This window comes from Pelophylax lessonae, assembly GCF_965119305.1.
Source record: "Pelophylax lessonae genome assembly, chromosome: 3".
In the NCBI taxonomy this organism is placed as follows: Eukaryota; Metazoa; Chordata; class Amphibia; order Anura; family Ranidae; genus Pelophylax; species Pelophylax lessonae.
In genome coordinates this window covers 544,189,197-544,200,899 of record NC_138770.1, presented here as the reverse complement: position 1 = coordinate 544,200,899, position 11,703 = coordinate 544,189,197, and the positions used below count along the sequence as shown (strand labels likewise).

General features: G+C 37.0%; 1 protein-coding gene across 1 annotated transcript; it reads left to right on the top strand.

Annotated features, from left to right (window-relative positions):
- Window positions 1–869: 869 nt before the first annotated feature.
- On the top strand, window positions 870–4,373 carry VSX1 (visual system homeobox 1; the record flags this gene model as incomplete). The annotated part of the gene is given in 7 exon segments (XM_082249372.1): window positions 870–1,251; window positions 1,951–2,029; window positions 2,200–2,323; window positions 3,069–3,249; window positions 3,327–3,346; window positions 3,350–3,407; window positions 4,102–4,373. Coding segments are annotated over 7 exon segments (1,116 nt in total).
- Between the last annotated feature and the right edge of the window lie 7,330 nt (window positions 4,374–11,703).

Here is an 11,703-nt window from a genome sequence, read left to right as displayed (position 1 = left end):
GATGCTTAGCAGAACATGCAAACAGACATCAGCAATTATAATTTGTTAAGGAACTACAGGACCCGAAAGCTAGCATGTCATGCTGGCACTTGTAGTTCTGTTTAACCTGTGGCCATGTAGTTAGTGTAGTCCTGCCCTGTAGTATACTGACAATTGGTTCATAGCATGTCTCTTCTAATTGTTCATCGAATAAATGCCATTCTAGTTATCTGTTTTATGATGAATGATGCAAAGTCCGTAATTTTTTTATATTTACAATCAAACAAGTGTGATTAAGGCTGTCTCTTCTCATTAGTTCACACAAGTTTTAACCCTAAACTTTCAGGATCTTTGGTCACTTGACCATCAGTAGAGTTAGTCTTGTCCTTCCTCTGTGTTTTCTTCTGGTGTTGGTTATATCAGTACCCCCTGTTGTGGTCTGGTAGTTATGTGTCAGAATCAATCAGGGGGCAATGAAAAGGAGGGGTTTTAACTCACCGTGTTAGGTCGCTATGTGCCATTCACTAATAGACAAAGGGTCTCCTCAACAGATGTAAAGTTAAGTGAAATCTGTCATCCTGTGTAGGAAAAAAAAAAAAAAAAGAAATGACCACAAGGAGGAGGGAGATGGAAAGAGGAGGTCAGAGCCAGGGAATTTATCGGATTGAGAAGGATGGGTTTGGGGGGGGGGGGTGAATTGGTGCCAATTAATCCTGTGGGATTGGGAGGGAGGTGGAACCCTCTCTCTACACTACGAGAGGCATGTCCAAGAGCTTATTGGGCCAGGGAGTAACATAAAAACCCCCTGCCTGGCATTGACCTCTTCTATCATTCAGATCAGACTGGAAGCAGGAAAAGAGAAAGTAAACTTTACACATATCCACACAGTCATGACTGGCCGAGATGACATCTCAGAAGGGAAATCAAAAGTGAAGATCCTTGCACCAACCGCAGGGAATGAGAAGTCAGGACGGTTCCATGGACCTACAATGAGATCCAAAGGATTTGCAATCACTGATCTGCTCGGTCTGGAAGCAGAACTGCAGCCACCATCAGTATCTCTGCCCAGCTGTGAAGGACCTGGAAGTGGCCTTGGTGGGGTCTCTTTGGCTAATGGCTCGCTACCTCTCGGCTTGGGGTTCCTGTGTGGTTTTGCCTCTCAACAACCCACTGGGACTACCTGTCTTCTTCCAACTCACATCCCGTTTCTTCAGCCTAGAACTGATCATCAGTACCTTCACAACACAGACAAGCACAAAGAAAACATTTCTGGTAAAATGCTAAATAATATATATTAACTCTCCTAACATGGTATGGGTTAAAACATGTTCTGTTGTCCTAATGGGCACTAGTTATATTTGAAAACTGGAGTTAGAAATTAGAGCTCCAGGGTTCACTAACTTAGAGAAAGTACTGCTGTAATTATGCCTAATTACCACAAATCGCCTTGAAAAGAATCATTGTATCTTACCTTCTGCCAAGAGTTGTTTTATCATTTATATTCAATGATTACCCAAGCTGTGTTTGGACTCCAAGGATGGGTTGTTTTCTTGGGTGACAGCAGCTTGAGAAAGTGATGGCAGTGGGAAAAGATTTTTTTTTTTGTCTTTGCTGGATCAGAGAGCTGTCCAGCCTGGGTGACCTTTTTGTGGTGCTGAAGGGATCAGGGACGTTTGACAGCATGCAAGCTTTCCCCTTTCATCTGTACAGGGTATTGTGTGCTAATTTACTTTCTAAGGTGCTTAAGGCACATGACAAAATCAATTGTATTTTGGGTTTCTAAAGTACAAAATAGTTCCTATAGACAAAATAACCACCCCAGCACTTAAATTGCCTTAGCATAATTCCATATTCGAAGTTTTAATAATAGGGAAAGTTAAATTCACATTGAACAGGTTCTATTTTAGAATAAATAATGGTGACTATTGTGTTATTATTGTAACGGTAATTTTACAATTCTTATAATTATAGATGACGATAGCCTTCTTGGTGATAGAAATGATCTGAAGTCATCCGGCTCTCAAGCCAAACGAAAGAAAAGACGACACAGGTAAAGGAAAATAAAGCCTAATAGAAATGGGGCCTATTATTGTGCTAGGGCTAACACTATTTTTGGAATGCACTAGTGGGTTTATTCTTTTTAAATCACTGTAATGGTGACAGTGTTTGTGTTAGTATCAATGACAGCTAAAACAAGTGAATGTCTGTTTATTCCTATAGGACTGTATTTACCGCTCACCAGCTGGAGGAATTAGAGAAAGCTTTCAATGAAGCTCATTATCCTGATGTGTATGCCAGAGAAATGCTGGCCCTTAAGACAGAGTTACCAGAGGACAGAATACAGGTAACAGAGAAAGCAATTATACATCTATGGTCCCGTAGATATATAGTAGATCACTGCTTGGAGCACATAACTTGCCAATAGTGAAAAAAAATGCAATGACCTACAAAATATGGTATCCCTGTGTACATTTTTTTATAGCTTGTGCACTTTGTATTTTTCAGAATTCAACAATAATATACGCTTTTGATAAAATAAAATGTTATTTCTTTAGACGCAGCGTTTACTCATTTTGTTGCTACATGATATTAAAAACTATTTTATGCTGATCCAAAACCTTATCTATAATTGGATGTAAATGTTACATCACATTGAAATTTTAAGATATAAATATTAGAGGAGATTTACTGAAACTGGAGCACTCAGAATATGGTGCAGCTGTGCATGGTAGCCAATCAGCTTCTAACGTCAGCTTGTTCAATTAAGCTTTGACAAAAAAAACCTGGAAGCTGATTGGTTTCTATGCGGAGCTGCACCACATTTCGCATGCTCCAGTTTTAGTAAATCAACCCCACTGTCACTGTTTATAGTTTAATATACTTTTATACCTTTGTGATGCAAATATTGGTACCCAACATCTTGGCATGAAATAATGCTTAATAAAAGATAAGTTTCTAAACTATATATCTATGTTATTTCTGAGGTTAATTATTGACGAAGTAGGGATAAAGAGTTTAAATGCATATGCTGGAACTATGAGAGAAATGGTGGGCATCTAAGTGAACCAAGTTTATTATTGACATTACAGGTGTGGTTCCAGAACAGGAGAGCTAAGTGGAGAAAGCGTGAGAAGTGCTGGGGTCGAAGCAGTGTCATGGCAGAGTATGGGCTCTACGGTGCCATGGTGAGACACTCTATCCCGCTGCCTGAGTCTATCATCAACTCAGCAAAGAATGGACTGGTCGGTTCCTGTGCTCCGTGGCTATTAGGTGAGGAACTTGTGTTGATAAATGATTTGTATATATAAATATCTTACATGAGCTTGAAATGTCTCTGGATTGTTCAGTAAGGCAATGCGATGAGCAGTGATTATGTGCAGCAACTTACAGCAACGAGTCAGAAATCATCTTACGTGAAATGACCCCAGGTAACTAAATTCTCATTGGTTGATTAGGGTACATGTTGTGGCTATTTGTCTCACTAAATAAACTTGTCATGTTTGCTTGTAGGGTGATCTGTGAAAGGAAATGTTAACTGTCTTTGCAGCACAGATTGCTTCATAGTAAAATGTCTTGTTATCTTTGACAAAGTTTAAATGGAGGGAGGATATTATTTGTTCTTTGGTGGTCAAAATCTCTCAGGTCAACATTTTTATGGCTTAATTAGTATCAACTTTGAAAGTGTCAGTACTGCTTGGATCTTGATGAAGGAGACATACCCCGAAAGCTTGTCCTGAAAAATTGTATGTTAATGCAAATAAAAAAAGTATCACGGACAGTACTCAATTGTCTCAAAGTTGATTAGGCTATCATGAGCCAATTGTAGGTCAAAGACCTATGAAACCATAGGGTGGACCTCACTTTGTTATGTGTAAAGCAATAAAACTGATCCACCTCTTTACCTGCAACCGCAACGACTTTGTCAATTATGTTTGAATAAAATGACAAGCTGATTGTAACAGAAAGGATGATACTTAGGAAACTACTATACGAATTACTAATGACAAAAATAAGAAAGAAGCTTTCAGAGTATTCATAAGCATTCCTATTTTTTACGTTTTGCAAGTTGTCTTTACATATACAATGATGACCATAGAATTTTTTCTTTTGTTATGTTCTCAGGTATGCACAAAAAGTCCGTAGACATCACGCGTAAACCAGACATGGATGAAGTGACAACGGAGAACTGCAGAGGGAACTACTCCATTGACACAGTTTTATCCAAGCCTGTAGAATCCCAAAGGAGCACACTTGACAGAAACAATGCAATGGACACTTCAGAAGAGAGAGCTATTGATCTCTCAAGCACAGCAAAACAAGAGGCACCATGCAGTATAAAGCACATATCATTGGCTAGAGACAGTCAGAATGACCTCACTGACAGTGAGCACTGAACAAACTCTTTATTACATCAACATCAAAAAAAAAAAAAAAAACAAGTCTTGGTAAAGGAGAACATGGCATAGCCATGAAGCACTGGCATCAATCCACAATCATAGACTTAAATTATTGTAAAATATTTCCATAAGCATTTTCTGAAGATTTTTTAAATGCAATTTTATAGCAAGAGATTTTTATGACCGTCTCTACCACAGCACTATAAGCTAACAATGTAATTTTGTAAAATATTTACTGGTTTTATTTGTTTCTTAACTTTGCCCTGCCTCTGCCTCACAAAAAAAAACATATGCAGGTCCAGATTTTTACTGTAGAATTATGAATTTGAAATAAATTATGTAAATATGTCACTCATACAAAGGCACATAGAAAAGCTATCATGTAATTGACAGTAACAAAACATATTCCATTATTTTAGATGCAAACAATTTTGGTTCGTTTTGACCAATTTGCATATGATTACAAAACAATTGCAAATTAGATCACGCTTTACATACTTTTGATTGTAAAAAATGTAAAGTTCCTTATTTTATGAAACTCAAGGATATTATTTTAGTTTGTTCAGCTTTATTTTTACATTTGGTAATTTCTAAAACACTTTCAATTATATCAATCTCAGTGTTGCCATTTTTGTTTTTAAATTCTACCATTTTAATTCAAAATTATATGCACAAATCTATCAGTGTATCAAATGATGTCCTTTCATAAGAAGAGAGCAATAGTACTACAATTGTTTTGGAACATATTCATTCAGGCCATGTTTGCTTCAAAATATTTTAAACTTTGGTAACAACTAAAACCATATTAAAAGGTCCTATATTTTACATATAGAGAGCAAATATATAATATAGATATTGATGATTAATTTCTTCACAAAAAAAAAAGAAGCCTTTAAAGCAACACTTAGTTTTAAATGATTCCTAAAATGTTATACCTATAAGAGAGGAAATGTATACATGTCATAGATTCAGTTCCTCACAAAAATGGAAGTTCTATTTCTAATTTCTTTCTCCATTGAAATTATTTTGGCAAATTATTTACTACCAACAAATAATAAGTATATCATTTATTTTAGTGAAACAATGGTTGTTCCATTTAACTGCACATTTTCTTTTTATTAGTTATATTTAATTGATTTTATAATAATTTACTCCACATTTCCACTTTTAAAATATCTACTTACAGTAAAAATAAAGCACTATTGTTCCAAAAAAATAATATTTTTGAATTGTTAAAATTGTTTCTTTTTTATTTCTTCTGATCAATTTAGGGCTAAATACTCCTATTAACGCTAATATACTCGAATTTCTTCTAGTGAAGAAACGTATACAAAAAAGCTGCAGCCTTATTTGCATTTGTGTATTTTGTAAATAAATTTTAATTTCTATTCAACTGCTATAGAAATAATGAGTGTGTTTTACACACTCTTTTAAATGGCCTATGCATAGCACAAGATAGATCCTGAACATTTGGACTAGATGGCATATGTTTCTAAAGAGAAAATACTATATTTTGTAAAGAATCAATAGTCAATGTTTTGTAATTACGGTATTTGGGTTGTCTGTAAAACATTGGTATCATTTTAGGCTTGTCTTTCAGATTTTTTTATATTTATGTATTGAAGCACTTTGGTAGTCATTTTTTTTTCTAATTTGTTGGCTATATTTTATCCTATATTTATTATGCATAAACCAATAAAACATTATGTATATTTAACATGTATCTTGTGTGTGAGAGAACCTTATAAAAAAGAAAGAAAATAGATGGGGGCTGATAGGAACCTGGTGTTTTGTTTTATTATCACAATTTAAAAGAAAACTTAATTTACAAGGGTCCAAAGTTAGAAGCAATCCATACTGCTCCCTTCACAACAATGCCAAGCAGTATGTGTTAACATGTATGGATATGCATTTTTATGTTTTTATATATGCAAACAGGTGTTCTTGACATAATACAGTAAACCCCCCTCCATTGCGGGGGTTACGTTCCGGACCCAGCCGCGAAAAGTGAAAATCCGTGAAATAGAAAAACCCTATTAAAATGCATTGTAGGCATGTTTTTTTTACTGTCACTGTACGTGTAAAAGCTTTTTAAGGTCTTTAAACACACTTTTAAAACAATAGAAACTCATTTAAACACATAAAAGATACTGAGAGACAGAGCAAGAGCTATGGAAAACACAAAAATATTTCATTTTTAATGATTTATATAGTAAAATAACATTACAAAAAAAAACGCAATATACCGGGACCGCAAAAACTGAACCGCGATGGAGCGGGGGTTTACTGTATATAAAAAAACATGTCAAACCACCATCTGTTGAATTTGTTAAAATGTATGAATCGCTCATTTTTGGCCCCATTGACTTTAAAGGGAGCACCAAAAAAAACGTGCATTTTTCAGGTATTTAAAAGTCTATAGGGAAAACACACGATTTTGCTTTTCTTCTAAAGGTTACACTTACAAACACGCAAAATATCATACAACTGCACAAAAAAAAAGCATCTTAATCACGTGGATATGCTCCCACGGTGAATTGGGGCTTTTTGCATAGTTCCTGAAGTGAGATTCTTTTTTTTTAACCACGGTGCTTTGATTAATGTGCCCCAAATGCACATATGCTGATATGCATTTTTTACAAAGCTATGCTGAAGCCCTAATACTGATTAATCACTAATGAAATGTTTTATTATGGCACTTTTGAAACATGTAGTTGAAATATTCTATTCATTCTTATTTCGGAGATGCAATGGAGATACATTTCATTTTTACATTCAGTCATGCAATTATTATTTATAAAATTACAGAAACTTCCATAGACATTTGTTTTGTTTTGAAACTATAAAAAGACATTTCCACGTTATGGCTACATTAAGAAAGCGCAGTGTATTTTTAGTTTAGTTTTTTTACTCTAGGCTGCACGCTAAAACAAGTGTCTAGTGTCCATTGTGAAGGTGCCGTGCTTTGCATTGTTACAACTATTAATGTATTGAAATGTCACAAAATAACATTCCATTCACTTCTATGCACCCCAGCAGAGTTGCGTTGCTTTTCTTGCCTGGGATTAATCTCTGAAAAAGACAATAATACTAATGGTAGTACTAATGGTTATGTTCTAAGACGATGCAGCAAGAAAGGGAAGAGACACCAATAAAAGGGAAGAAAATAAAACTAAAGACAGATTATATCACAAAATGCTACAAACCTAACAAACATTTCAGCTTAGGTGCTCCAGGTCATCTAGGACTCTAGCAACACACATCCAAAATATAAGCTTGTTGGAAGATTTTTGCTGTGAAAAACAACAACTTTAGAGAATTTATATCTGGGTGGATAGGACCTTTCCAGATAAACTGCAATCCTATTTTTTTTTTTAATAATTTTTAATTTCTAGTAATTTGTAAATTTATGTATATTAAAAAGGTGTAATCGACACCTGGCAGCCACTACTACTACTGCAAACTGTCAGTATGCAAGGGTCCCTAGCGCTCAGCTGGACCCCATGTAACAGTACAAAGGGCCATGCTTCACTTATGTTACATGTTTGCTATTGGTTACTACAGCTGGGATTCTCCCCTAGCAACAAGTCACCATTGGTGTAAAATAGAGGGCAATCGGCCCATGCTTTTCTGAACCTATTTAGGACCGCTGCCTGTCCGCAGAATCTGCCCCAGCTCTTTTGGACCGGACCTTGGCTTCCACCCACCAGCCCCATTTTTCAAATTAAATAATTGTCATGGTGTTTGTTCAGTAGGGATTTAATTGTCCAGTATATTTGGATGGACAACGTAACTGTATTGATAATTGATATTTTGGTTTTAGCCAGGGTGGCTATATTTTTCCCTTGACATGTTATTTAATAACTATTAAAGGTTACCCTTTAAATGACACCATGACACCATGGCCAATAAAAATATCCAATAAAGATTTAAAGAAGTTGAATCATTGGGTGTGTTGTGTTATTTTATTATTGTTTAACATGGCTCCTTTGTGCTATACCATGGAGGCACACAGAAGGCTTTCCCACAATGTATACTTACTGCAGCTAATAATCTTGCACGTTGCTTTTCAACAGCCCCGGATATCAACAGCTGATCAGTTGGCAGGTAGTGCCTAGTGAATCCACCTCTTAAAATACGTGTAGCATAGGACCTAGGCATTATGTTATATGATTACACATGACATGGCAAAACCAAATTGTTGGTGCTTGTACAGATCTGAGCAGATGTATTCCTGTTTTAAAGAGTATGTTACCCCAAAATTTTATAGTCCTGACATGTGTCTGTTGTACAATGTACTGGAGTTAAAAAAAATATCCTGTCCTCTTTGCATTGTTTGCTTTGTGTGAAATACCTGGGATCCTGCCAGTCCCTCTGCTTCCCTATTTCAAACTGACCATGCCAGGCATAAAAGCACATCCATTCTAGCATAATGGTTAGACTTGTGCTCACACCCCCCCCCCCCCGTACAGATCTTCAATGGGAAGAGCAATGCATTGCTGTTTCTCTCCTTCTTCTGACACGTCCTCTGCAAACTTCACTCCCAACGCTCTAGGCCCCTTATGCAGCTGAAAACAGAGGTCATGTGATCACATATAAAATATCTCTTCTTCCTGATAATAGGGGTGGGGGTACAAGTACTGTGCAAACAAACAGCATGCCTGCAGTGGGTAGTTAGTTCAGCCCCCACACCCCCTAACCAATCATGGCCTGCCTCTGGCACACACACCCTTCCCAATCACAGTCCGCCTGTTGAACACATCCCCTGCTCAAGCACAGTTTGCATCTTGCCTGAGGCTGAACAGACAAGGGAATACAGGCACATTGTGTGCCTGCACAGTGTCCTGTAACCCCGCCCCCATTATCAGGAAGAAGAGATGCATTGTCACATGACAGAACTTTTTAACTGTGTAGAAAAAGTTAACAAAGCTTATTTCTGAACCTAAGCAAAAGCAGCCTGCATAGTTATACATGTATTAGAAAGTATCTGTAACATTTTATGTTCACAACTACTTTAAGGCATTGAGTCACATCAGGGGGCCCATTAAAAATAATACATGTGCTCATGAAAATATTCTTGCATAGTGTGAACAGGCTATAAGTGATAACAGTGTTCATAATGAACCTTTGGCAAACACTCCTGATACGATTGTTCAAAACATGAGTCTCCTTGTTCTGGGTTATAAGCTTAAAATGAGTGCATGGGGGATCCATACTGTACCATCTATCTACATTTAACACTGTACTCCCATTTATTTAGGCTAGGTTCACACCACAGCACCAATGGCAACATGGCAAAACCCAATGGTTGGTGCTCCAACCACAAAACACACATACATTGCTGTGTGGTGTGTATGTACGCTGCACTGCATTGTTATGATACTTTTTTTTTTTTTTCTTCATCAATGAACATAGAGCTATACTTTTATCCATGTTCTTGGAATTTAGACCCTGTGTAAAAAAGATAAGTAAAAAAAGATCTGTTTACATATGTTTTTCTTTAGTCCACTCTGGGCCAGTAACATGCTGGGCCATGGGAGCCAATGGGAGAGTTCCCAGCCTTTGTAAAGCTCTTCCTGGTTAACAGAAGTCAAAGCTGAAGGATCACGTAAATGGACTGGACCAAAATGAAAAAGATCTCTTTTTACACAGGATAGGAAGTATAGGCAGGAGGGGGGGGGGGGGGTTCATTTTTAAGAATAGTTAGTGTTAGACTTTAATTCCACTTTGACTATTCCAATTTTTATAAAGCAGCCCCAATACATTCTGATTCTAGTTCTCAATGAACCACACTATGGATTAAGCTGATGTTGTTTTTTTTACTTGTTTCTCTACACATGGCGCACACTTTCATGTCATCTCTGAGATGATGAGAAAAACAAGTCCGACACTGAAAAAACATCCACAAAGTACCTTGTTATCCTTAGGAAAGGAAGGCGTAATTAGACTGACAGTACAATACAGCAGCCCTGAAACCTTTCCAAAAGAATCTGCTGGCCAACTTGTAACTGAATAAAGGACAAAAGATTTATTAATTGAAATCTGGGTAATTCCCATTTGGAATGAATCCCAAAACAGTTGCATACATGACCTGCATATTAATAAACTGACCCATCTGCCTTTGGGTTTCGTCACATAAACTGGAACCTTTCAATAGCAGGCTAAGTGTACAGGGCTGGTAATTGGGCTTTATATGGTGTTCTCTGCTGTATGTGCCTATGTTCAAAACAATCAAAATTTGATCAGTCAGACTATTAGAATAGCAAGGAAAAGTTAAATATTTCCCATAGCTTCAATTGAATAGGGATCCCTACTTAAAGTGTATCTAAGGGCAGTTTTGGATAGAGTGGAGGTTAATCAGAACACCTGTCAGTTTTTATTGCTGTCTATGTCCCTGATAGTTAGTTGCACCCCCTAGATTTTTCCTGTTTACTTTTATCACTAAAAGTGAAAGAAATCCAAACTTTGGGTTGCCACCAGAAAAGGTATATCGGGGAAATATTCCAATGGGGACACTAGTCCTGGTGATCCTAGTGACAAACAGTGATTCCGTCACGTTGGAAGGGATTTCTTTTCACTTCCTTTCTTCTCACTTACAATGGGACAGGAAGTGAAGGGAAATTTCCTCAATTGGACAAAGGTGGCAAAAATAAGTAAAAACTGTTTTATTTTATCCAAAATGACTACAAAGGAAAGCTTTCTCATCCTCATGTTCATTTCACACAGCAAATCCTATATACATAGCAAAACTCTTAGACATACTGCCCAAACCACAAAGGGGCTTTCAACTATATGTATATCTCTGATAGGATCAAGGAATTCAGAAACACAAATGGTCATAGAAAATCTATGAAACTTTATTCAAAATACAGTAAAATAATATAATAACCTATTAATTCCAGTCTATATATACAGTATCCCATAAACATGAGTACAACCCTTACAGCCCATTCACACTGATCCGACTTGGACAGCAACTTGGTCAGCCTGACAAGTCGCGGTCCGTCGCGTCCCATAGTGTAGTACAGGAACGGTTCTAATAGGAGCGACACAAGTCGCTCAGACTTAGAAAAAGGGTCCTGTACTACTTCGGGGCGACCTGGAGCGACTTGCATAGACATTCATTCAATGAAGTCCGTGCAAGTCGCGCCGAAGTCGCGCTGCACGCGACTTCACAGGTCGCCCCGAAGTCGGATCCGACATAGTGTGAACGGAGTATTACATTTTTGTAAATATTTTATTATATCTTTTCATGTGACAACACTGAAGAAATGAATCTTTGCTACAATGTAAAGTAGTGAGTGTACAGCTTGTATAACAGTGTAAA